This window comes from Rattus norvegicus, chromosome 14, assembly GCF_036323735.1.
Source record: "Rattus norvegicus strain BN/NHsdMcwi chromosome 14, GRCr8, whole genome shotgun sequence".
Lineage (NCBI taxonomy): Eukaryota > Metazoa > Chordata > Mammalia > Rodentia > Muridae > Rattus > Rattus norvegicus.
In genome coordinates this window covers 4,333,371-4,360,949 of record NC_086032.1, presented here as the reverse complement: position 1 = coordinate 4,360,949, position 27,579 = coordinate 4,333,371, and the positions used below count along the sequence as shown (strand labels likewise).

The 27,579-nt window shown below is 48.5% G+C and overlaps 1 protein-coding gene across 2 annotated transcripts in view; it reads left to right on the top strand.

The window, feature by feature from the left end:
• The window catches only part of Lrrc8d (leucine rich repeat containing 8 VRAC subunit D), a 76,436-nt gene extending 50,600 nt beyond the window's left edge, over window positions 1-25,836 (top strand). Inside the window, exons 1-2 of one of the 2 annotated variants that reach the window (NM_001008338.1) lie at window positions 10,714-10,887; window positions 22,862-25,836. In NM_001008338.1, the coding sequence (NP_001008339.2) occupies window positions 10,884-10,887; window positions 22,862-25,440 (2,583 nt within the window). In that variant the 5' untranslated portion in view covers window positions 10,714-10,883 and the 3' untranslated portion in view covers window positions 25,441-25,836. Of the gene's footprint in view, window positions 1-10,713; window positions 10,888-22,861 lie in introns of those variants that run through there. The other variant, XM_039091810.2, reaches the window with a different exon arrangement.
• The last annotated feature ends 1,743 nt before the right edge of the window (window positions 25,837-27,579 follow it).

Sequence of the window (27,579 nt, the reverse complement as noted above, 5' to 3'; positions counted from 1 at the left end):
AGCTCTCACTTTGCTGTTGTCTGAGAGGGAGTCAAGTACAGTCTTGGCATCGAAGGGTACGAGGGGAGATGTCTAGGAGCAGCCAGGGATGTGTGATTCTTGTTTTTCTATTGAGGGTCAACTTTCAGAACACAGGAAGCTCAACATGCCCTGTCTCTAAACATTGTTTTTAAGCAGGTTCACTAACCTCAGATTATTTAGGAGTTTTAGACAAACCAGTTTTCTGTTGGATTTAGGCTGAGCAAGGGTTGTTTGACTCGTGCCTTCTGTGCCTCACACTTGAGGAACTAAGGCAAGAGGAGAATGAAGTCAATACCAGCCTGGGCTACTTTGTAAATTACAGGACATCCTGGGCTACAATTTGAGACACTGTCCTAGTGGAATCAAACCAGATAGTAACAACAGCAAGAAAAGGAATTTGCTAGAAGGGAACTGAGAACAAAGGAAATGAAGGAGATAATGTGTATTTACAGCACAATGTTAATTAAATGGAATTGTATAAAGATTAATGGTGTTACACGTTTACTATTTGTGTACGAACAGTATGTTTATAAGGGTGATCTTTTTTTTTTTTCCCGGAGCTGGGGACCGAACCCAGGGCCTTGCGCTTGCTAGGCAAGCGCTCTACCACTGAGCTAAATCCCCAACCCCTATAAGGGTGATCTTAATTACACATATCCTATAGCTTAGGGAATCTCTCCACTTAAACGGGGCCCCAAGAGGTCCTGTCAAAGATGAAAACACTGCATTTCCAGCAACAGGTGTCCTCATGTTGTCCTCCTCCTGGGACCCAGATGTGTCTATGGAGGAAGATCTCTTACAGAGGGGACCCCAAAGAGCTCCCCCACACCCCTCCACTCAGCTTTTAGTCAGCAGTTTCAGGGGCTGTGTGATTGCCTGGGCCCAGAGGTGCACTGGGTAACTAAGAAATAGCATGCCGATCTATAGTGACCATGTTTGACAAGCAATTATTATATTTTTAAAAGGACAACACTATGCTTGGAGCAGGGGATGAACTTTTATATTGTTCCCCCCACCCCCCAATAAGGTAGGATCAATGTATCCATAGAGTGGCCTCTGTAAGCTGGCATTTAAGTGCAGTTTATTTATTTTTTACTGTAAGGCCTGGCAGAGTTAATACGTTTTCTCTGATCTGATCATTTAAACAGATTACTTGAAGTTACTTGTTACTCTGCTTGTGTGAGAGTACAACACACACACACACACACACACACACACACACACACACACACACACACACACACACACCACAGCCTACATTTACAGCGAATAGCTCTGAGCAAGCAGGGAACAATGTGAGTGGAGGTGTGATGATGAATTTACACATAGAGAGCGACCTACCCATTCTGTTCCAGCCTACCTACAAGTGTCTATTTATAGATGACACAATTCATTTCATGTCGCAGTTGGGCTTCTAAAGAGCTGGTGAGACCTCGAACTTCAGTAAGCTAAATTATTTTTAGAAATCTTGAAAGAGTACTACAAACATACAAAGTGAATAATCAGAGCCTTATTCTTTTTATGGTTCTAGTGATCTGGCCTCTCTGTCTCTCTGTCTGTCTCTGTCTCTCTCTCTGTCTCTGTCTCTCTCTCTGTCTCTGTCTCTCTCTCTGTCTCTGTGTGTGTGTGTGTGTGTGTTTGTGTGTGTGTGTGTGTGTGTGAAGCACTATACATCAGTATATAATGGTAACTCTAGAGTATCTCTCAGCTTTATGTATGTAACTTGCCCGTGGGAAGTACCAGGAAACAAAAGCTGTATCAGCAGACGTATATTAAATGCATTTCGTAGTGTAGCCATTACATCTCCCAGTGACCAGTGTTGGAAACAGTGTTATATACCGTGGTCTTAACGTACTGTAACTGTAGTTTGCTGATACCTTTTTCTAACAGAGTGGCATTTATGTGCACACTGACCAACCCGTGACTGGGATGGGACACTACGTCAGGCTTTTACAGGAAAGGTTGGCACTTGTTTTCAGGTTTCCAGCTATTGGTGTTTGGCCTGGTGCTGGACCAGTGGCCACTCTCTGTATCATGGTGGAGCGTGTGGTGGGAGCTGCCTGCTCACCTCTGCTGTGAAACCAGGAGGGAGGAGGACAGAGGCAGAAGCCACAGTGATCCCTTCCTGGGAAGACCTCAGGTGACCCAGCCTTCTTCCTCCAGGCTCAACGCCCAAAGGGTCAGTCTCCTTCCCTCATCCATGTATCTGATGACACGTGCCTTGAGGTGAGGGTGCATTTCAGATCCAAATTAAAGAGCGCGTTTTAGGTTTCTAGACTATCCGCTCTGCCTAGCTCCTGACCAAAGCCATGTCTCACATGATCTGTTGTAAGTGTGTGGCCACCAGGGCCTGAGACAGAGGTCGAGATGTGGGAATTGGTTAGCGTAAGACAACTCCCCTGTAGGTGAGGAGGAAGGCGGAGAGGACCACCAGAGAGCAAGACAGCCATGAAGAGGCTGTGAGATGGGGTCGTGAACTTTGGGATCAGACAGAGACCTTAGAAATCCTGTTGCCTAGGGCTAGTAAGGTGGCTTAGTGGGTGAAAGCAGTGAGACCCAAGCCTTATGACCTGACTTGCGTCCCCAGGAGCCACCTGGTAAAAGTAATGAATTGGCTTGAGCTAGTTGACCTCTGACCTTCACATGCACCTTGAAGCACCTATAAATGAATGTGAACTTGTGCATGCGTGCATGTGCTTGTGTGTACACGTGCATATGTGCACACACACACACAACATAATAAAAATATCTTTAGAAAAAAATATGCGAGTAATGTCTTCATTACCTTATAGAAGGGGGATGGGGATCCACACATCATGAGCCTGGCCCAAGGCCCTGAGCTCTGCACTGAGCAGGGTCTAGAATGCAAGGCTGGGACTCCTGACACAATTTTAAAAGTACATGCCCTGGGACTTAGAAAGAAAAAGCCAGAGACTCAAGGGTGTGAGGATGACCAAGCCAGGCATGGGGAGATCAAGTTTTCCAGCCCTGAAGGACGTTCCACAAACAGGAAATTACCGTGTCACATCAATGTCACACTAATGATGGGAATTACCATCGCCACTTAATGAGCACCTACCGTGGACTTGACGTGACGGTAGGCTGGGTGTTTATTGTAAAACGACACGTTCACAGAGCTTCCAGTGAAGATGCTCTTGTTTCCATCTTGTGGGCTTTGTTTTGGATTTTAAGAGGAGGGGGCCGATAGGAGGTGAGGTGACTGCTCCGTTCAGAGTGACCTAGTTTGCCTCTTTCCGCCTTAGCGATCTGTCTTTGGATTTCTGTGGTGGTGTGTTGTCAAGCCCAAGTCACAGACAGAATGGCTGTGCAAACACAGCAGAGGTTGGGCTGGGAAGAGGTACCGGACGTAGGGAAGGGACAGCATGAATCCGGCCACCTCTTCTGGCACAGGCAGTAACAAAAGGAATGGCCGTCCAACTTCCACAGCTGTTCCTGAGGAGCATAAAGAACTGTCAAAGGTGGCTGCACTCTGTGGTTCAGGGCCCACCGGCCACTGATATTGGCAGGGGGAAACGTTAGGCTCCTAAGAACCTTCAAACTTTTAGTGTGAGCCAGCGAGTGGCCGTTGATAGAATACAGTCACTGTAGAGAAGTCTGCTGAGACTGTGGAAGGGAGACCATTCCAGACATTAGCAAATCTGAAATGGTTCACAAGAGGGAAGCTAGAAGCATGGCTGACAGACACATAGCTGGAGGACGGGCATTTTGGGGGTCTGGGGTCGTATGCTTGCCTAGCATACAAGAAGCCTTGGGTTTCATTCCAGTGTCAGATTCGTCAGACTGGTGGAGCGTGCCTATAGTCCCAGCATTCCCTCTGGAGGCGAAGGCTGGGGGAGGATCCTTGTTGGCTGCACGGGGAGTTTGGAAGAGTGGAGGGGAGAGAGGATGAGTATGAATTGGGGTTAGGATTCAGCCTCACCAGTGAGAAGCGGAGGGAAGCATCTTGGAATCTCCTCGATATTTCCCAATTCTCACAAGCTCCAAAGAGAACACCTCCCTCCTGTGTGTCAGGAGCTGAGATTGAAGCTGACTCCTGCAGGTCGTTAGCTGTGGGTCACACAACACAGGCAGTAAATGCCTTCAGACCTGGACACCCTCAACCCATGGGTACTGATGGCAGTAACAGGAGCAGGCAGTACAGGGGACAGTAGAGGACGATCTTTGGGGGGGGTGGAGAGAGGGGTGATGGGGTGCTTTCTTCAGACTTCTCTTTCCACTGGGAGGTGTGGTTTTACTTTTGAATTAAGGAGAACAAATCCTAGTGTCTTAGTTAGGGTTTTACTGCTGTGAACAGACACCATGACCAAGGCAACTCTTATAAGGAGGACAGCATTTAATTGGGGCTGGCTTGCATGTTCAGAGGTTCAGCCCGTTATTATCTCGGTGTGAACATGGCAGCCTCCAGGCAGGCATGGCGCAGGAGGAATTGAGAGCTCTACACCTTCATCTGAAGGCTGCTAGCAGAAGACTGGCTTCTAAGCAACTGGGATGAGGGTCTTAAGCCCACACCCACAGTGACCCACCTACTCCAACAAGGCCACACTTTCTAATAGTGCCACTCCCTGGGCCGAGCATATACAAACTATCACACCTAATTCATGTGTAGGTACCTGGGATAAGGAAGAGAGAGGAGATTAAAGGATTTCTGTAGTCAGAAACCTGTGGTCAAAATAACATGTCCGAGTGGAGCTTGCTCTGTGTTTAGTATCGGAGGTGAACGTTGAATCCGCAGGGTCCTGTCAAAAGGCTGCGTGTTCTAACAGCTGTGGAGCGACCAGGGCTGGTCCATCAACCATGCAGAGCCCTGGCTGGAGATTCCATGGAGCTCCCGGTTTGTACCGGCAAAAGCACAGTGCTGGTCAGAGCCAACCTTCAGCCGCTGGGGAGGGCCTTTCCTCACCCGTTTCCTTTAAAATCTCTGTCCTGGAAACCAAGACTCTCAAAGATCAGTATCCAAAGCCAGTTCCAGCCCTTCCAAGATGAGGGGTGAAGGCCAGAAGGGCATGGAGAAGCTTTTCCTATACAAACCGTCCAGTGCTCTGGCCCGCAACCTAATGCTGAGACCCTTTGGTACGGTTCCTCATGTTGTGGTGACTCCCCCGCTCCTCAGCCATGGAATTACTGCGTTCCCACTTCGCAACTGCAGTGTTGATGCTGTTATGGGTTGTGGTGTGAATAGAGGACCCACCCAGGTTGAGAACACTAATTAAGCATCTAGACTGCTAGGCTGGCTAGTTCTGTGCTCTGTAGATTCCTAGCCCAGTGAGACGCCATGAAAATCCCATGTGGCTTCCAGAGAGGGGACAGTAGGGTGGCAGTGCTGGCCCCTCAACCATAATAGGAGTTAGGAGGCCTGCCTACAGTTCTAGCATGTGGAAGCCACAGACCACAGGAATCCCCAGAGTAAACTGGCTCGCTAGTAAGCTCTGGGTTCAAGCGAGAGAGAACTCAAGTAAGACACCTGATGTAAACTGTGCTCTCATAAGTAAATGCACGTGTGACCCTGAATATTCGTGTACAGTGTGCAGACATGCAAAGCAGTGTGAGAGTGAGGGTGTCCATCTGGTCCCTCTGTTGACGTGTGGCACTGGCCAGCGGTCTGCCACGTTCCCTCCCCTTGGCTGTCTGAGTCCTGGTGTTGGTCCGCTGCACCCCATGCCCTGTGAGCACAAGGGATGTGCTCAGTGGAGAGAGAGCTCCTCCTGGACAACCAGGAAACCCAATTTCAGTTCTTGCTCTGCCCCTCACTGGCAGCTGGGCCTTGTGCCAGCCTTCCTAGTGGGCCATAGCTTCCTATAAATGAAGACCCAGTTCAGGTTGCGTGTGAAGGTCTCTCAGTGTATCCTGATGACTTATCTGCTGGTGTCATTGCTGACCCCCCAGCTGCACTGGCCGCTACCCTACCCTCACTCCCACTGTCTTCCCTACTTCCTGTTCCACTCGGGCCCGTCCTTTTCTTTCATAACAAGCCTCTGTGGGCCTGGAGTGATGCCTTGGTGCTAAGCTGGGTTACCAGATAGATAGACAGAGTAAACATGCGTTGAGGTCACCTGCAAAGCACGGCCACCACCAGAAAATGTTTATAAAAGAATCAGATACTCGGGCGGGTTAGAGCAAAACATCCCAGCTGTTGTCTTATGCTTATTTCGTGGTTCATTGTGTCTTGAGTTTCTGTTTGGAGGAATGCAATATGATCCTCTGGAACACTTGGGCCTCCATTTTCTTTCTCTTTCACCAGGGCCACACAGACTTTGGAGCAAGCCCGCATGGTCACCGGCTTCTCTGTCTCTTCGCTGGCGCCATGTTGGCCTATGTATCCTGAAATCCCCCTGAGCTTATAAATGAGTCGAGGCCCAGGATTAAAAGCACATAAAGATGTGGTGCAGGGGTGCAGAGGAGCAGACCGTGGAAGTGGCCACCGAGGGGCGGAGGCAGAAGCTTTAGTGAGCAAGCCGTGCAGATCTGGATGGCTGGGTACTTGGTTTCTAAGCTTGGAATCCCACGGCCGCGGGTCACTGGGTGCTGCCTGTTCTCAGAGTTGCCGTAAACCAGTGCAACCCAAACTCGGGCATCCTCTTTGTGTGTCATATCCTAGATCCTAGGAGTCTGGCTCCCTTGGTAAACTGCTGTGGCTGCTAAGGAGTGAGCAGGCTGTGGTCCTCAGGGACCAGACTAAAAGGCTGTTTTAAAGAGGGCTCTGTGTCTGACCGTCTAGGGGAACAGTTAGCTTCAACTCACGTAGGTCCTTACTAGTCCCCAGAACATATCTTCACAGCGTAGTTTAGGGTGTGTTAGCGTTGTCAGTCACATACGGTACTTCTGTGCCGGGGACTAAGCACGTGTCTGGATTAGTAGATCTTTACCCACACTATGTCTGCTTTACAGATATGGAAAGACAGGGACAGAGGTGGTGACTAACCTAGCTTAATCTACTCGGCTCACAAATGGCAGATCGAGGATTTGTCCTTGCATGGTATGTTTGTCCCTCCAGCCACTGTGGGAGAGGCAGCCATCACACTCTTCTGATGTCAGAGAAGTGAAAGTGGAGGTGGGGTGTAGACAGCACAGAGAAGGCGGAAATACCCTTCACGTCATCCCTAACCCGTACATCATCTGGCTCCGGGTGATTTCATTTGGTCCTTGCTGACATTCTACCCAGACCCTATCTGCCGCTCCTGCGGCGACCACGTCTGGGGACCTGGCATGTCAGAGACACCTTAGAATCATGACTTAAATAGAGAGCACTTGTTTTTCGTATTGGAAGACCAGGATGTGCACCTCAGCACACTTCTGTTACAGGATTGATTCTCCCTTCACACCGATGTTACAGAGAACTTACAGGGTTTACACCTGCACCATCCTGACTGTTAGCCTTGAGGGTCAGCTTCTCCCTGTCGCTGCCTTTTGCATATATTGGAGTTTAAAAAAAAAAAAAAACTCATCTTAAAGGAATCGTAGTTTGAAGTGTTAGGTTGTGAAACTGAGGAAGAATTTGTGGAGAGCGTCGTGATGCCCTGTGGGTCTCTCTCTGCTTCGGGAAATAGTGAGCCTTTCTGGCATCCTTCCACGGCACAAAACGTCTGGGAGAAACTTTCCGTGGGATCGGGATCCTGGTTCCATGGAAATGTGTTAAGTCATCGGTGACATTTGAGTTGTTCGATGTTTAAGAATTCGCTCACTGGAGAAGTAAGCACTTGTGAAGTGAGCGCTGGAGGAGTGTCTTGAGCAATTGAGAGCACTGGTTGGTTTTCCAGAGGACTTGGGTTCAGGCCCCAGGACCCTGTGACAGCTCACAACTGTAACTTGAGTTCTAAGCAAGTGGATGGCTTCTCCTCACCTCTGCCAGTAGTAGTCATGCATGGGCTACACAGATACACGTGTAGACAAAATACTCATTCACATTGGATGGGTGTGGGGGTGGATGGACGGACGGACGGACGGATGGATGGATGGATGATGGATGGATAGATGGATGGACAGATGGAAGGACGGATGGACAGATGATAGGAAGGATTCTTAAGGGGGAAATGTCCAGAATTTCTTAGGCAGGTAGGCAGACAGACAGAATCAATGTCTGTCTTAATGGAGGAAAATGCCCAGAATGTCTTGGATGCTTTTTGACTACCTCCTCAAGAATTTGGTGGAGAGTGCTCAACTGTCCGCTCCCAAATAAGACCAAGCAAATTGTTCAGCTTCCCTTTCACCGTGGTTTTGCACATGTCTTGAATATCCACTGTAGAAAGATAGAAGACAGGGGGTAAGAAACCCAATCCACATTCAGAACCAATGAAGAAGGTAAAGGCTTGGGCTGGTTCTTAGGCCGGCCGCCCCGCCCTCATCCCACCCATCCCCCCACCCTGCCGCCATTTTAAACACTGGCACTTTCTGTAGACTGTGTGGCCTTAAGTACCCTTTCCCTGGTTCACTGGGACAGCACAACTGGCAGGCTACCAACAGGGAGAGCCACCTATGCCCATCAGGCTGGGTGTGCACAGGCGGGGAGGGCCTCCATAGCCCTACCTAGTTAGTGAGGAGGGTGGGCAGAGAAGCACCCAGGTGGATTCCTTCAGGGATTGCCCAGGTGAGCCCTGCTAAGTCCCACTCACAGATCAGCCAGGGCTGGGAGCTTGCTTCCTAGTCACAGATCTCTCCTCCCCTGATGTTTTCACTGCCGAGTTCCAAGCCCTTTTAATAATTAATCCCTGTGCGACTAAAACACGAGAGAAAAGATTGCTCTTCATAAAATGCTTGGGCGGGGCTGCTGGGCATCTGTAGGTGAGCAGGACGCCCTAAAGGTGGATTTTACACTAAATATACGCAGAGTAGATTGCACAGCAGCCATCAGGCAAGCACACGCTCCTCTCCAGCTGCTAAGAGGCATACAAGTCACCTCGCTGTCATCACCCAAGCCAGTTCACGACGCCCGTCGGCATTGCCGACAGCTCAGCTTTGGAAGTCACTGCGTGTAACCACCAGAACCACACAGACACACCCCAACCCCCACCTCCCCTGTTCTTGGCATCTGAGTCCTGTCTCAGGACTGCAGTTTGACCGGACAGGCACTGGTTGGGTATCTATCTGCCTGGGCTCTTGGCTGATGTTCTTCAGCCAAACCTTTGGTAGCTGCGTGCCACCCAGGACCAAGGGCTGACTCCCATGAGAAAAACCTGTGTATTGTGCCAGGTTTTGCTACGTGCTGTCCTCAGGTGGGCTCCGGGTTGAGACCAGTCCGTGCACAAGCATCTGTAGCAGGCACTGGGTAAAGGGCTCCCCCCAGTTCAGGGTCACAGCCCCAGCCTGCTGAGTCATCTCGGTTCTGCCTTGCTGGCTAGGACTCCCAAGCCGAATTCAGTTTGCCTTTCCTGCCTGAGTGAGCGTTCTGCTGGTCAAACAGCTCTTTTGTGCAGGTCTCTGGGGGTTCGTGTAGACAGGGAGCGGATTTGAGGGGAAGACCTGCTCGGCTGAATTCAGGTTACAAGAAACACCCGGTGGGTAACCTACACCTCTCCAGCCCAACCTGCCAGCATTTGCTCATGCAGAAAGACTGCTGTGACCTGGCATTGAGAACACAAAGTGTTTCAAAAGCTTCGTCCTTCTTGGAGGTGCCAGGCTTCCCGTCTGCCACTCTGCTCATGGGCCAGAGAGCCATAACCTTTCTTTTTTTTTTTTTTTTTTTCGGAGCTGGGGACCGAACCCAGGACCTTGCGCTTCCTAGGCAAGCGCTCTACCACTGAGCTAAGTCCCCAGCCCCGAGCCATAACCTTTCTTACCACTTTGGTTCCTAATCACCGGGGATGAGCCTCAAGCAAGAATAAAAACAGAAGGGCAGACAAGTACTGCATAAGCCTCTGCTTCAGAACTTGAAAACTAAACACGGCCAAGCCAAAGACATCTTTTACCCCCTTCCCTGTTTGCCTCGGCCTGATGTAACCTCCTCCTTAAATTACGCGGCTTTGTTAGAAAACAGTTCTAATCTCCTCCAACACTCCCCGACCCCCCCCCCCCGCCCAAGTGGTTTAGTTTTTTCCAGGTTCTGTCCTAGTGAGCTCACTTATTTCTTCCGAATAGTTGAGTTGTTAGAAGTGACCATGGTGGGATTCGTCCCCACGCACAGGGAGTGGTAGGCAAATGGTAACAGCTCTCCAAGGTGAGTCACAAGGCAGCGGTGCACAGAGGTCCTGGGATCTTACATACCGGGAACTGGGAACGGGTTGCTTCTGTCATTCACGTGGACTTGCTCCTTAAAATGTACTAAATTTTTCTTAACGTTATATCATCCACGGGAGCCCGATGTTTTTTTTAAACTAAAAATGTTTCGTGAGGAGGCCAGTAAATCCTTAGAGCACCAGCCCCCTGCCCCCACCCAACAAAGGGAAATGGCATGTTGTTTTTGACGCTGTGATTCAGAGAATTTATTTTATAGCCATTTGTCGTGTGTCTTGTGTCCAGGGCAGCCAGAAACAGATACTAAATATGCAGAGACCAGTAAGACACGCTCTTTCCTCTGAAATGGCTCAGTTCGTTGAATGAACAGCAGTTAGAGCCTAGTGCGTTCACGTTAATGAACTGCGGGCGATGAAGTGTGGAAACTCAGAGGTGGCCCTGTTAACTCAGCCGTGCAGTGGGACAGAAGGCTTTGCTAAGACACATTGGGAGTTACAGTTTGAGCCCACGAAGGTGACTGCAGGTCCGTCCCTATTCAGGCATCGTCTCCCACATGAGGGATCTAAGGCTCGGAGACATTAGGTGACCTTGCCTTAGACCCGGCAGCAGTCTATGTAGACTCACGGCAAGAATTATGCTGGGACTCTCCTCCTCCTGCTGGAAATTGAGCTTGGATCATGGGTAGGTTTACCCTGTAAGAGTCATGGGGACACAGGTCAGCCTGCGTTGTTGTGGGGCTACTGTACAAGGGATGTTGGTTGGCTTTTGGCTTTTAAAAGTCTCCTTCCTGTAAATGGACGACGTGCATTGTCTGACATTTAATTACAAAGGGCAGGACACTCAAGACACCTTGGGACTGGGTTCGTGTGTGACTCTCGGGGAGTCTGAGGACACCAGGCACACCAGACCGTCCATCATGTAGTATAATTAAACACAGGACAGAAAGACTGAAGGAGTCATTTTCATCTGTTTTGCTGAGCTGTGTTCACTACAGACTTACTGATTTGCATCGGATCACTCAGGGTTGAGCACTGTCCTCGACTAACATCTACTTACGACTGTGTCACCACTGTGCTGCTTAAAAGCGGGCTGGCGTGGCTGCCTGGCTTCACACGTCTGTACAAAGTCTTGGGGTACATGTATTCTATCAAGTTTGTCCACCAAACATTTGGGAATTTATTTACTTATGATTTTGTTGGTTTGTTTGAGATAGAGTCTGACTATGTAGCCCAGGTTGGCCTGGAAACAACTCTTTGGCTTCTTCTGTGTTGTTGGCCTATGTTTTTGTGGGGCTACTGTAGAGCAGGCTGACCTCAAACTCAGGGGCATTCTTCCAGTGTGTGTCTCATGAGTACTGAATTACAGGCTTTCCTGCGTACCCGGTTTTATATTATTGTTTTGTCTTTGAGATAGCGTCTCTCCCTGTGTAGCCAAGATCGCTTTTCAGATCATGGTCCTGCTGCCTCAGCTTCCCGAGTGCTGGAATTAAATGTGTGCACAACTGCACATAACTTGCAAATGTATCTTATTCTGTCACCGTGCCTTCTGATTTGTGGCACTGGGTGGATTAGTCTAATGCCCTGACCAAGAAACGTGTAAATTATGATGAATCATAGCTTGAATTAATTTGCTTCATTTCCTGTGGACATATTTATATAAAGCATTAAGAATAACCTTTTGAATAAAAAATATGTTCTTTCAAAAATATTAATAAGAGTATGATAAATATGCACGCATGTGCACACACACACACACTTCTTTATTCTTTTAGAATTCTGATAAGTTCTTTCTCAGCAGTGGGTTTCAGTGATGGATTTTGATTTTGAACCTAAGTATTATTGACTAAGGAAAAAAAAACCAAAAAACAAAACCACAGGCCCCTGGAGTCAGGAAGTGTTGATTTTGGTTTAAGGCCAATGGGTGAGTGATGTTTAATACATTAAATATTAAATACAGAATCCTTTGGTGTGTTGAGTGCTGCTAACGCTGCCAATTAAAACATCCAGTTTGATTTATAGAAGTTTAATTTGATCTGGATACAACCTGTTTCATCTGACAATTACCATACCATCATGACGTTTTGATAACAATCCAAATAACTCTCATTGAGAGAAAAATGGAAATGACCTAATCTCTGTCAGAGAGATGGCTTCTCCGGCAGAGAACCTGGGTTCAGACCCCAGCATGCACATGATATCTTACATGAGCCCGATGCTCACATGACCTCTTGCTGGCCCCTGCACACGCGTGATACCATACATGCATACAGGCAAAGCTCTCAGACACAGCAGAAAAAAACTAATGAAAATAATTTTGCTTAACTGCCTAGACTTCGGTTGGGTGGCCACACTTGCCTCTTCAGTAGTAAGAAGGATGATTTCATTTTGAAGTATTGTAAACCAGATTTTAACGATAATGTAGTTTCGGTGGGTTCAGAAAAGTATCTCCCCCCTTTGTTTTTGCTTTTCTGTAATTCCAGAATATTCAGATTTCCTGCAGTGTCGATTTAAAAACATCTTTTTCTAAAATATGATTTTTTAAAAAAATTCTACTACCTTGAGCCTCTCTTCACACGTACTCCATATTTACAACTGGGAAAGCGTTTTCTTCAGTGTATATGAAGCCTGGGACCTGACGCCATCACCAACTAAACAAACCATCTGTCTCTTCTAAAATAATAAAATACGGGGCCTTAGCTAGGGCACAGCCTTAAAACTTAAAGGCATGCTTTGTGAATAGCAAGCAAAGAAGTAGTAATTTTAACTATTTTTTCATGTGTGTGTGTGTTTTAAAAGGATCTCTTGATAGGAAAACTCGAGCTCTTTCTGTAGTTGAAGATTTCCTTGAATACCTGGTCCTCCTGTCCTGTCTGTCTGTTGTTGTACCCACTTCCTCCCTCCCCCCTCCCTCCTCTTCCTCCTCCCTCTTCCTCCTCCCCCTCCCACCTCTCCCTCCCCCCCCCCCCCTCTCTCTCTCTCTCTCTCTCTCTCTCGGGTTACAAGGATGCATCACCTAATTCTTTTTTTTTTTTTTTTCTGCCAAGAATCAAATGGGGGTCCTGGACACACTAGGCCAGCACTCGGCCACATCCCCAGTCAGAACACAGAAGAGTGGCACAGTTCCTGCCCCACCAGTGCTTTGCAGTCACAGCTCTCCAGTCAAGTCTGTGCGGAGGCCGGGTCTGGGTGCTCCTCTGAACACATCCCATCTTCATATTGACCCTTTGAGGCAGGGGACCATTACTGCTGTGATTATGATCACGGTCAGGCTTCTTACCGTTCCACAGTCGTGGGGACAGCAGCAGAGAGAGACCAGGCGACAACATCCACTCAGCTCGCAGTTGCAGTCACCCGTTCAGGTTCCGTCGTTTAGCCCCATAACTGGGGCATGTTGGGTAGACCCGGCCTCACTTCCGTGTGCTTTTCACGTGGTACGTGTGCTGTCTCGGGTGGGTTATTCCCTGTTTACAAGCAGGCGAGCAGTAGGACCTTCTCTATAAGGCTGAATTTTAGCCTGAGACCAACATGCATGTAGCCCGGTTCCCTTCTTTTCCCTGTTTACAAATTAAAGTAATTCTTCCCTAAGTTCCCCAGATAGAGTTAGTCATTTCCTGTCCTGAGTCCCATGGTGTTTTCCTCAGACTCCATGTTTTGAGTAAGTACTGTTTTGTAATTAATTTGTTTATATGTCATGTCTTTCTATCCCCCTCCCTTGCCTCCAGTCGAGTTCTTCAAGAGCTGGAACCAGGTCTCATCTATTTTTGTCTGACACCAGCCTGGTGCTGGTGACAGGTAGATGAATCATGTTGCCCAAGAAGTGAAGGGACTTGCCCAGAGTATAGGCCTGGAGTATAAGGACTTTCATAATTCACCATCTCAAACTTGGCACTTGTGTCCTGCCAGATGCATTTCAGATGGCTTGAAGTTGTGTGGGTGTGTGTGGATGTGTGTGTGTGTGTGTGCCTGCCTGTGTTGGCCTGCCTACACAGCTGTGTATGTTTATGTGTGTGCACGCCTGCCTGTGTACCAGTATGTTTGTGTGTGGGGGGGGTGCATGTATGTGAGTGTGCATGCCTGCCTGTGTGCATGGGTATGTGCGAAACCAGAGGGAGATACTAAGTGTCCTGCTCTGTTGTTCTCTCTTACTTCTTCTTCTTTTTTTTTTTTTTTTTTTTTTTTCTTTTTTTCTTTTTTTTTTTCGGAGCTGGGGACCGAACCCAGGACCTTGCGCTTGCTAGGCAAGCGCTCTACCACTGAGCTAAATCCCCAACCCCTCTCTCTTACTTTCTTAAATGGGGTCCATCACTGAATCTCCAGCTAGGTTTGTGTAGCAAGCCCCAAGGAACCCCATCTTTAATCTGTCCCACTGGGATTGCAATCTCGTCTGGCATCAGACCCAGTGTTTTACATGGGTGCTGAGGAAATTGACTTTAGATCCCTTCTTACAAGCAGTTTTACTTGCTGGATCGCCTCCCCAGCCTCTGACTCGAACTCTTGCTGAGGACTTGGGACACAGTTTGCCCACGGTGATGATGGTGGTGCCGATGGTGGTAATGGTGAAGAGGAAGAGGAGGATGGTGATGACGACGACGATGGTGATGGTGGTGGTGATGCTACCCCGTTAACCCTGTCCTATGTACCATTTGTGGAAGTATTGAAACTACAAAGCCCCTGTTCTATAAAGAGTACACAGCACCGTAACTGTTATTGCAGTGTGACTTTAAGAGTATCTCACAGTCGTTGTCTCACTCACTCTCTGAAGTGGGTGACCTCACTGCCATTTCACAGAGGGGAGAACTGAGGTTCCGAGAGATGGAGATCCTGGGTGTCAGCAAAGAGCCTGAAACCCACCCAGCTCCTCCATTTCTTTCCAGCTGACGCACGGGGACCAGGCTTCCGTGTGTTCCAGGCTATGTCTGAAGCCTGGCTCCCGACGCCTCCAGAGTGAGCGGAAGGCAGACGTCTGAGCCAGGGAAGAAGCTCTTCTGGGGCCACCATCTGTTGTTGCTCTGGCACCCGAGGGTGGGGGGGAATATATAGACCCTGCCGCAGGGGCTAGCCTGGGCATTGCTTTTGCCTCTCCTTGGCGACTCTCAGGAAACGAAGGCTGCTGCGTCCAGCGTCCGGCTGCTGCTTCCTGTTCTGTAATTCCGAGACCCTTCTTTCTTGCAAAAGCATCAAATGCTTTTATTTTTAAACCAATGGAAAAATACTATCAACCCGTTCCTTAGGGAACTTCCTTAAAAACTGGATGTGCTTGTCTGCGTTTTATAAGGATATGCGAGAGAACCTGCCATATCGCTGCCTGGATGGCCAGGCCGGCTCAGTGTCTGCTTTTCCACAGCAGAAAGAAAAGCAATTAAGACAGATCTGATGGGGCAGGAAGCTTGCTGAGGTCGATGACAGCATTCAGGGGAGGCCTGTAATTTACATCTGTGGCTTACTGCCTCCTGCCATGCTTGTGCAAACTCAGGCCTGCTTTTCCTTCTGCCGGTGATTGTGACTTTAGCGAATAGAGACCTGAGTCATTTAGGCAGTGCCGACTCCTCACGTAACCCGGACAGAAGGGAGCTATTGGGCCAGGGTAACTAGACGCAGCTTGGTAAAGGGTCGCTTGCATAACCAATGGCTGTGTGACCCATGGCTCAATAGCTAAAAGCAACAGGTAGAAATATTTTCTCTAATACCTCATTTTCTTTTCCATTCCCTAAGCAGCGGAGAACGCGTAGGGCTCTCATGGTTCATCTTTGGAGAAACACTAATTTAGGAAATGTTATTTTGCAAAGCAGACTTAAAAGAAGGTCCTGAGTATGCCAAGGTCTAAATGAGAATCTTGGCTCTGATTTTAGCCCTTAGAGGTGGAGGGGGGTGTTTGAGGGGGGTGTCTAACAATTTAAGATTATCCCGTGAAGATTCTGTGCACTCCCTCATACACACACATACACACACACACACACACACACACACACACACACACACACACACCCCACTATGACCAAGGAAATACAGAGTCAATTCAGCGACTTGGGTCGCTGACACTTTCCTTAGGAAGGATAAACATTTCTTTTTGTGCATTCTTCCTTCCAGTGAGATCAAACTTGAGTTCTCTAGATGTTTAGCCTTCCTAGAGAGTTTGGGTTGGTGGGAGAGTCTGACCCTGTTTGCATTATAAGACATTCACAGAGCAGTTCACTCGTGTGTGTGTGTGTGTGTGTGTGTGTGTGTGTGTGTGTGTGTGTGTGTATTTGTGGGAGGGGTATGATTACCTGGAATTACAATGCACTCCTGTTGGACTACAAAATGGGACCCTTTAAAGTTTTACTATTGGATGAGTAAGATGGTGGTGGTTGGTAAAGTTAATGTTTGCCCAGGGAGTAAAGGGAAAACAAACACTGTGAAGGGAACTTTCACAAGGATAGAAATTCCCTCATCTTTTCCCTTTTGTAAAGGTGTGGAGATTAAACAAACTGTGTGCATGTGTACGCGTGCGCACACACCTGCTCACAAACCGTGTGTGTCTGTATGTTTGTGTGTATGCACCTGTGTGTTCATGCATGTGTGTGTCTGTGTGTGCACACGCTCCTACTCAGAATGTGTTTGTGTATATAATTTGATGCTTCTGCCCTTTCTCAGCCACTGTCAGCTTCTCTCACCTAATGCCTTTTCTGGCGTAAATGTGTACTCTGCCAGATCTCCTTCACTCCATGCTGCAGCCCAAGCCGGGCTTTTCCATCCCGGCAAGCTGAAAGAGGCAAACGTCAAGTGTCTGCCTGGGCCTGGCCCACTCGAGCCAGGTTTTCTTTGTTGCAGAGCCTCGCTGTGTAGCTTGCTCTCAGCTTACCTTGCTCTCAGCGGGCTCTCACCTGCAGATGCTGCTATTTCCTTTACCCCTCCCCACTACTGTGTGGGAATCCCTGTGCTGGGGTCCATGCTGACCCCCTTCCTCGAGCCTCTCTGCCCGCCTCCCATCGCCCTCCTTTGCCCAGCTCTGCCATGTCGACGCTGGATGCTGGTGCTTCTGGGTCTGCTCTGGCCTGTGTCTCCCTGAGTGGTCTCGTCTGGCACATGCTAATGAATTTGTAGGTCTGCCCCTGGTCTTCATTTTGATAGTCACGTTAGCCCCACCCAAACCTAGCTGTGCTTTAGTGTGTTAGTCGATCCAAGCTGTCCAACCTGAAAAATTAAAGTTATCCATCCTCCTGTCTCCAGCCTTTTCCCTCCAGTCTTTTTCCTCTTGTAAGACACACAGTTGTACCTCACTGTCCCACCCAGATACCGTCCAAGGGTTCCTCGTTGCCTCCTCCTAAATTCAGTATAACAGGGTTTCCAGATATCCCTGTATCTTAATTTCCCAGAAGTTTCCCCCACCACTCTCTGGGGGTCTGAGGAACTACAGCAAACCAGTCTGCTCTCGAATGTTCTGAAACCCATCTCTCCTTTGTCCTGGTTCCCATCAGATGAGGTCTTTATGAGGCCAGGCCCCCTCCTTTTTCCAAGACGGCCCTCATTATTGGATGTTTTATTGCTGTAGCCTGAGTTGAGTCATCGCCTCAACTGTCCAGTGTATTTTGCCTCTCACGGTTTACTGTTAACTTTGTTACAGTTATAACCATACTCTGTTTATTTTAATGTGAGTTTTATGGTATATTAATTTGCTCTTCTGGCCTGCCAGTTGTTCATGTAAATTCCTATTCTGTATTTTCCACTCTTTAAGACCTTGGATGGTGTTAGAGAAAATACTTGCCCTGTAGATAAGAATACCAGTCTGTCACATTTTTTTTTTTTTTTTTTTTTTTTTTTTTGGAGCTGGGGACCGAACCCAGGGCCTTGCGCTTGCTAGGCAAGCGCTCTACCACTGAGCTAAATCCCCAACCCCTCTTTTTTTAGTTAATTATGCAGGGTGTTAGGCGCCTATCACAGAGAGACCCCATAAAGGAAGGTTTGAGGAAGTGAGTCATTTATTTCTTTTCCAAGGGGCAGGAAAAGGGAAGGCCTAGGTGCCCTAGAAGACAGCCAGGCCACGTGCTCTCCACGTTACAGTTAGTGTACGTGGTGAGGAGGAGAGCTGAAGCCAGCATGCTCTACCCTGCTGTGAGTTCTAGCCCAGCTAGAGCTTCTGGGCTGGGCGGGACTCTGCCATGTTGTCAGTTCTGGCTCAGCTAGAGGAGGAATGAATAAGTGGACAACTGAGTGAATCCTCGATGCCAATGTTGCCTGCACAATGTTTAAATGAACTTGGCAGAAGCTTCAGCCGAGTGGGGACCATCTGGGCTCCGTGGCTCCTTGTATCGGTTCATCGTGAAAAGCGGACTTAGCACAGAGTGTGCATAGGATTCTTCAGGTAAAATGGTTCTCCTCATGGCCGACACCAGCACAGCTAGGTTGTGTTGGGTGCTCAAGACGCACCAGGCGTGTGCACAGCACGTTGATACCGTGCTCTGCTTTACTGACTGCAGTAAAATGTGTGGACAGAGGGAAACATTAACTACTAACCCAGCAGCTCCCCTCATTCACAGTTCCCGTCCCACTGCCTGTGTGGAGGTTAGAAAACCCCATGCAGGGCAAGAAGGAAGCCAGAGGCAGGAGGCTGCCTCCTGGAGGCCCCTTCCTGGCCTTTGGTGTGGTGTCACCCTTGACGTGCTAAGTCTGTTGGCTTCTGGCCCAGAGATTATGGGCTTACCACTCTGTTAGGAGTCAGGACCTGGTCTCTTCTCCTGAGCACACGACTGCGCTTGCCTCTGTGGTTTCCCAAGCTGCCTGCAGTTGGCCCGCTGCAGTGAGTTAGCTTCAGAATAACCTGCTACGAAGGTCTCTAACAGACTGTCCATTTGGACGTTGAAAAATACCTGTCAACGCCGATCATTTCCACCTTGATGTAATTACTAGTGACCTTTTCTTGCTGGCAGTATTGGTTTGGGTCCAGTGTCTAATGAGCCTGCTGTTGGATGTCCGATGTCCGTGTGGGTCGTTCCGCACACCAGCCCATATTAAATGCCCATCCTGGGCTGTGCCCTGGGGACATGCAGATAAAAAGAAGCTACCTGCTAGGAGAGGAACCCAAGCTAATTGGAGGGAGTCAGCAGGGCACCACCGAGGGCCAGTGTCTGCTCTGTGTTCATTTCGGTCCCAGTGGTTAGGTTTCCTAACACACCACAGGAGCCTTTTTAACTTAATAAATCCCTCTGGGTAGAGCAGAATTTGTATCCCCCATCTGTCTTTCTGTAACCTGCCTTTGAGTTGTTAAGGGCCAACAGGATACGTATCTGGCTGAAAGATACTTTCAGATTGCTTTCTAGCAGTCTCCCACACCTAGAGATAAGGGTTGGGAGGCTCAAGGGTCAGCGTCTGGGCAGAGGTCCTTTGATGAATGAGCAGAGAGGCTTCCTGCTTCGAAGAGAGGTGCGAGAGAACGCTGGGAACCTCTGGGACTGCAGAACTGTGCTCCACCCACCAATCCCCCAGCTTCAGACACAAACTCTGTTTTACCTCTGTACACACTCAAGGTGAGGGAACATATGGAGAAAGCAGGAACTCGGGACTCGGATGCCTGGCTCACAAGTCGAAGGAAGGGATGTAGAAATGTTTGCAAAGCTTCCTGCCAGGGCCCCTTAGATGCTTTTTGGGCGTGGTGGTACACACGTGTCATCCCGGCATTTGGGGAGGTGGAAGCAGGAGAGTAAGGAGTTCAAGGCCAGTCTGGACTTTATGAGATCCCGTCCCACCATCCTTGCAAACCAAAAAGGAAAGGAGAGAGAGAGGCAGGGGAGGGAGGGAGGGAGGGAAGGTAAATTAGACTGTACTGTAACCTGGATGAAGTTAGGCTTATGAAGACTTGCTCAAACTCCTGGCTTTAGTTAGTGGCATCCTTCCCCGGACTTTGTTAAGAGAGCCATTGACCCTGGATGTTTCCAATAGGACATCTTCTCAGTAAGGAGACTTTTTCTCTCTCTCAGTATGTACGAGTGTTTGGCTCGGTCATGGTACTCTGTCGCAGCAGTAGGAAAGTAACTAAGGGAACCCACAAAACTCTAAACTCGAAATCAGTTCGTTTTCAGAAACACGTTCTGTACAAACTCAGAGTCCACAGCCTGTGTGACTGGTCTAAGACAGTGCTTGGCATCTGGCAGGAAGATGGCAAGTCTACTGGTCCTGCTCCTGTGTTCTTTCAGGAGTCAGGGTAGGCCATGGTGGACCCTGAGGTGAGTAAGGAGATCAGATTAGAAGCCACTACTATTAGTATGCATGTGAGGGCCAGGGCAAGCAAGGCTATATTTCAGCAGAAAGAGGATGGGGACATGTCACAAATGTTGGACATCACCCTTGGCAGTGGTAGGGCAGGAACTGCTGGAGGTCGTGTCTGTCTGAGCGTGGAGTTGATGCTGGTCTTAGTTTGGCCTTATCATTCTTGCCGGAGAGGATGGCGGCTGGTGTGAAGTCACGGTGTGCTGGCAGCTGGTGTGAAGTTACCGTGTGCTGTTGGCAAGTCCCCTGCTGCACCTTTCAGACTTTCTGCTTTCTTTGTCTACTGAGAAAAAGACCTGTCTCCTGTCTCTCTTGGCACCGAATGAAGCCAGTTCCTGGGACAAGATGCTTGAAGGCCAGTCTAGACTGAAGGTTTGACCACTCTGAAACAGCGCCATAAAAACCCCATGGCTTCTTGTATGCGGCGTCCATTTTCTTCTTCCATGCCGAGGCCTGTCCTGGACTTTTATTCTCACAGTCACAAGTTGCTCCGCAGGGTGGTTCAGCCTTAACAGCTGTCCCCCCACCCCATACTATACAGATGTAGTTAATGGTGTTCCTGGAATCTTTATACTTTGAAGGTGATGATTAAAACCTCATGCATTATTTTGTCCAAGCGCCTGCTACGCCAGGTATTGATGTGCAGAACAAGGAAAGGAAAGGACTGCAGTCCTGGCCCTTGCTGGAACGGTAATGTGGACGGGCTCAAGACAAGCAAAGAGCGAGAGTGGGGCAGTGTTGAACAGAGGTCTGCGGCCTGCAGGAGCGCATCTGAGGCACGAACTTACGGAGAAAAAGGAGACAGAAGCCTGGCAGCTGAGCGACTGGAGGAAGAGTTCCAGGAAGAGAACTGCAGGGAGGGAACAGCTAAGTGGATATTACCTCAGTGTATTGGGACAGACAGACCGCAGGGTGTCAAGGCAGTGATGGAGGTATTAAAGACAAGTCTCAGGCGCTCTCAGGACAGTGGCCAAGATTCAGTCCTCGATCCTCAGTCCTCAAACCCAGACCTGAGCTTGAGTTGTCTCTGTCACTCTGGGAGCTCTTCTTCCTGCTTGGAGCCCCAAGCTAGTCATGAAAGGTTGAAAATGCGTAAAACAGTTACAGGAAACTCCGAATAAAAGGGGGAAGGAGATATGCCATCATCCACGTACCCTACTGTGTCCTTGAGAGAGCAGAGCACCAGACGGCGTGCCAGACTTGGTGCCCAAAGTCTGGGTATATGTTTTTTCACAGAGCATCATAACTCAGTGGTTTCAGCGTTTATGGTCCTTAGGTTTGTATTGGTAGGATTACATAGAAGCTTTATAAAATCATTGATCATTCCTGCAGCTGGGGGAAGAGGCCGGATGGGGAGAGACTTGAACAGCGTCTGTGGTTGCAGCTCTGCTGGCCTGGTGTTCACAAAGACTTGGGTTCAGTTCCTAGTGGCGTAGACCACCTGTGGTGGCATGTGTTTGTCAGCACACTCAGAAGCTGGAGGCAGGGAGGTCATGAGATCCAGGCCATACTAGGCGAGCACTCTGAAATGAGCTGTATCCCCAGCTAAACTATGCCTGAGTTGTAGACCCTTAATTTCAGCTCTCTGTGGAAACGGTCTAACAGGGCAGTCTTTGCTAACAACCTGCTAACACGTGCTTGTGGTCGGAGCGGTGGGAAGAGCTGCGTTCCTTACCTAATTTAACCTTTGTGGCCATCCTTAGACATTATCCCCATGCAAACAGAGTTTGGTAAACACAAGGCCTTGAGTTAACACCTTTAAGAAGTGACAGGGCTCAGTCGGGCTCGTTGGGCTCAGCTGTGTAGAGATTAAGGGTTGCATGGCCCCGTTAGACTTAGTCATACAGAAGTCATCTTGTTCCCTGCCCCAATCCTTGAGTCCTAATTGGAGCTTGTCAGACTAATATATAAATGACACCCCCTCTGTTCAGGTCCAAGACCGGCGAGAGACTTAGCGTAGACCTTCATTCCATCTCAACCCGAACCTGGTCCTTTCTTCCTTCCTTCTGTTTATTTTCTACTACAGCTGCTATGTAAACAAATATAAGACCTGGCTTAGAAGCTGTCACTTTAAGCATGGGGTTTTCCTCTTTCCTGATACCTCCTGCTGTGTGATGATGTCTATAATGACACATTTTGTAGGTTTCCTCGGTCCCCCACCTGCTGCTTTGTGGTGACGTCTGCAATGACGCCTGTGTGGCTTGATGACGCCTGTGGGGCGCAATGACATCTGTAGTGGACTTGGGTTCTCCTTGGTCCCGCTGCCTGCTGCTCTGCAGTGACGTCTGGTGACGCAATGACGCCTGTGTAGCGTAATGACATCTGTAGTGGACTTGGGCTCTCCTTGGTCCCACTGCCTGCTGCTCTGCAATGATGTCTCTAGTGACGCCTTTTGTTTTCTTTATGTTTTTCAGGAATGTTTACCCTTGCGGAAGTTGCTTCACTTAATGACATTCAGCCAACTTACCGAATCCTGAAGCCATGGTGGGACGTGTTTATGGATTACCTGGCGGTTGTTATGCTGATGGTAGCCATCTTTGCAGGGACCATGCAACTTACCAAAGATCAGGTGGTCTGTTTGCCAGTGTTGCCGTCGCCTGCAAATTCAAAGGCGCACACACCACCCGGGAATGCTGACGTCACCACTGAAGTCCCCAAGATGGAGACAGCCACACCCCAAGACCAAAACGGGCAGACGACGAATGACATTGCCTTTGGCACATCTGCTGTGACGCCTGACATACCTCTCCAAGCCACCTATTCACACGCAGAGTCCACCTTTCCCAGTCAGGAGACGAAGAAGGAGAAGAGAGACCCCACGGGCCGCAAAACCAACTTGGATTTTCAGCAGTACGTATTTATCAATCAGATGTGCTACCATCTGGCCCTTCCTTGGTATTCCAAGTACTTTCCATACCTTGCCCTTATACACACCATCATCCTTATGGTCAGTAGCAACTTTTGGTTCAAATATCCCAAAACGTGCTCCAAGGTTGAGCATTTTGTTTCAATATTAGGAAAGTGTTTCGAATCTCCCTGGACTACTAAAGCGCTGTCCGAGACAGCCTGTGAGGACTCTGAGGAGAACAAGCAGCGGATAACGGGCGCCCAGACCCTACCGAAGCACGTGTCCACCAGCAGCGATGAGGGGAGCCCCAGCGCCAGCACCCCCATGATCAACAAAACGGGCTTCAAGTTCTCAGCTGAAAAGCCGGTGATCGAAGTTCCCAGCATGACGATCCTGGACAAGAAGGACGGGGAGCAGGCCAAAGCCCTGTTTGAGAAGGTGAGGAAATTTCGTGCCCATGTGGAAGACAGTGACTTGATCTACAAGCTCTACGTGGTCCAGACCCTCATCAAGACCGCCAAGTTCATTTTTATCCTCTGCTACACTGCAAACTTTGTCAACGCCATCAGCTTCGAGCATGTCTGCAAGCCAAAAGTCGAGCACCTCACGGGGTACGAGGTGTTCGAGTGCACTCACAATATGGCCTACATGTTGAAGAAACTGCTCATCAGCTACATCTCCATCATCTGTGTCTATGGCTTCATCTGCCTCTACACTCTCTTCTGGCTGTTCAGGATCCCTCTGAAGGAATATTCCTTTGAGAAAGTCCGAGAGGAAAGCAGCTTCAGCGACATCCCGGATGTCAAGAACGACTTCGCGTTCCTCCTGCACATGGTCGACCAGTACGACCAGCTCTATTCCAAGCGTTTTGGTGTCTTCTTATCTGAAGTCAGTGAAAACAAACTGAGGGAAATCAGCCTGAACCATGAGTGGACTTTCGAGAAACTCAGGCAGCACGTGTCTCGCAACGCCCAGGACAAGCAGGAGCTGCACTTGTTCATGCTGTCAGGGGTGCCCGACGCTGTCTTTGACCTCACGGACCTGGATGTGCTAAAACTTGAACTGATTCCCGAAGCAAAAATTCCTGCCAAGATCTCTCAGATGACGAACCTTCAAGAACTCCACCTCTGCCACTGCCCTGCCAAGGTGGAGCAGACCGCCTTTAGCTTTCTTCGCGATCACTTGAGATGCCTTCATGTGAAGTTCACTGACGTGGCTGAAATCCCTGCCTGGGTGTATTTGCTCAAAAACCTGCGGGAGCTGTACTTGATAGGCAACTTGAACTCAGAGAACAATAAGATGATCGGGCTGGAGTCTCTGCGAGAGCTGCGGCACCTTAAGATCCTCCACGTGAAGAGTAACCTGACCAAAGTTCCCTCCAACATAACTGACGTGGCTCCTCACCTCACCAAGCTCGTCATCCACAATGACGGCACCAAGCTCTTGGTGCTCAACAGCCTGAAGAAGATGATGAACGTTGCCGAGCTAGAGCTGCAGAACTGTGAGCTGGAGAGGATTCCACACGCCATTTTCAGCCTTTCTAACTTGCAGGAGCTGGACCTGAAGTCCAACAGCATCCGCACGATCGAGGAGATCATCAGTTTCCAACACCTGAAGCGACTGACTTGCTTGAAATTGTGGCACAATAAAATTGTGGCCATTCCTCCCTCCATTACCCACGTCAAGAACCTGGAGTCCCTCTACTTCTCCAACAACAAGCTCGAGTCCTTACCGGTGGCAGTGTTTAGTTTACAGAAACTCAGATGCTTAGATGTCAGCTATAACAACATTTCCACGATCCCCATAGAGATAGGTTTGCTTCAGAACCTGCAGCATTTGCACATCACAGGGAACAAAGTGGACGTTCTGCCAAAACAGTTGTTTAAGTGCGTGAAGTTGAGGACTTTGAACCTGGGGCAGAACTGCATCGCCTCCCTGCCTGAGAAGATCAGTCAGCTGTCCCAGCTCACTCAGCTGGAGCTGAAGGGCAACTGTCTCGACCGCCTGCCAGCCCAGCTGGGCCAGTGTCGGATGCTCAAGAAAAGCGGGCTTGTTGTAGAAGACCAACTGTTTGACACGCTGCCACTGGAAGTCAAAGAGGCATTGAATCAAGACGTAAATGTCCCCTTTGCGAACGGGATTTGAACCAAGCGAACGCGGGCACGTCCGCGTGCGGGGATACCTTCCTAGATTGCAGATGCTCACTTGCAAGTTATTACAAGATAATGCATTTTAGGAGTAGATAAGCCCTTTAAGCAGAACGCGGCGCACGGAGGCTGGTAGCAGACGAAACCGAATGTTCGATGTTTGTAGCGTTTTTAAGTCACTCATTTCCAAATCTTTTCTTTCCTGTTCGTTTGTTTGAGGTTTTTTTTGTTTTTGTTTTATTGTTCTTCTTCTGGGGAAAGGGAAGGAAAAAGAAAATCACAGTCACTGATCTCAGTTCTTTTTAAAATTGTAAGTTGGATGCGGCTGCTGGCTGAATGTTTACACATTGCTTGCCTGCTAAAGTAAATGATTAAATTGACTTTCTTCTTACTACGTTGCGTTTTTTGAGGTGTCGTGATTCATTTTTTGCTTAACTGGTGCAATGTTGCTTAATCTTGGATCGTTGAAGACACAAGGGGCCAAACCCATAAATTTAGATTTGCTAAATATTGACTTCTCTACTGTTTTAACTTAAAGCAAGTGCTTCCTGGAGCATTTGATGGTTCTATACCTCTGGGAATCCCACAGCAGACTTTACAGTCTTGACGGCCTGGAATGAAGTAGAGTGTGTAGCCTGTCAAGACTCTTTGATTGTTTCTTAAAACAAATGCTAAAAATATTAAAAAAAAAAAATTACACCCTTTAATAGTCACTTTATGTGCATAGGCTAGAGTTTTGGTTATATATGGTACATTCTTGGCTCAAATATAATAGGATTTCCAACAAATAGAAAATGTGTTTTAAAAATAAATTTATAACAATAAAATAAGTTTATCTAAATCGTAGTGGTTCACAAACTTTCTTGGGACCAGCATTTGGATTATAAATAGATTCACCTTTTCATGGTGGTGTCAGTGAGGGGCTATTGGAGATTGGGTGTGAGAGAAAGAGGACTTGTAATTCATTGAGCTGGAAGGTGCCTGGCTTTTATTCACATTTTAGTGGCAAATTGTATTTCTGTGTCTGTGAGGAGAGGGAATGTAGGTTGGTGTCATTATGCAGGTGAAGGCAGGTACAGGATAAAACGAGGCCTGTCATTGGATGAGAAGGATGGACTGGTGGGAAAGTTTTAGAGAGGCTGAGGAGGCTGGAACCGAGGGGGAGAGGGCTGAGAGAACGTGCTGGTGGATGTTAAGATTCCTCTCTGCACATGTTACATGTTGATAAGACTATTCTTTTTTTTTTTTTTTCCTGGAGCTGGGGAGTGAACCCAGGGCCTTGCACTTGCTAGGCAAATACTCTACCACTGAGCTAAATCCCCAACCCTGCTAAGACTATTCTTTTTTTCTTTTTTTCGGAGCTGGGGACCGAACCCAGGACGCTAAGACTATTCTTAAGGGATGGATGTGTATAGGATTTTGTGTTGTCTAGATGGACAAATTATATCTTATCTAGGTGGGTGGTTTATATCCTTATCAATTGGTTGTAGGTTTATTGTGTAGATACTAATAACTACTAGTACCAGGAGAGATACTAATTTGAGATGAATTAGCACTAGTTCCAATGGCCTGTTGGAGCCGGAACTAGCGACCACCAGGGTACACGCGGGAACTGGTTCCACCGTTTTTTAATTTTTACCACAACAGAGGAAGAGGAGGAGTAGTGAGGGGATTCTCTGCTGTAGCTTTAATTCTTTAACTCGTGGAATGTCTGAATCAGCCTGCCACCTATTTAGACATTAGCGGGGTAGCTTACGGTAGCTTCCACAGGGTGGCCTCTCCCTCTCTCCCTCCCTCCCTCCCTCCTTTCCATCCCTCTTTTTTTCTTTGGTGGGGTCACTTTCTCTTTCCTGTCTCTGCCCGTCCTGTAGACAGTGTATCTTGAAGCGCATGTTGACCTCGGGCTCTTTACCTCCTGAGTGCTGGGTTCTACCACCATGACTCCTGGTTTCGGCTGCACTGAGGATGGAATCTAGGTTCTGTGTACACGGGCACTCTACCCACTGAGCTCCATTCCCAGTCTTCTCTCCATAGCCTAGCTAACCTGGAACTGCTTGGGCAGACTAGGCTGGCCTCAAGACTTGCATCTGTCAGGCTGGTGTGGATTATATAGATATAATCACTACAGTTGGCAAGA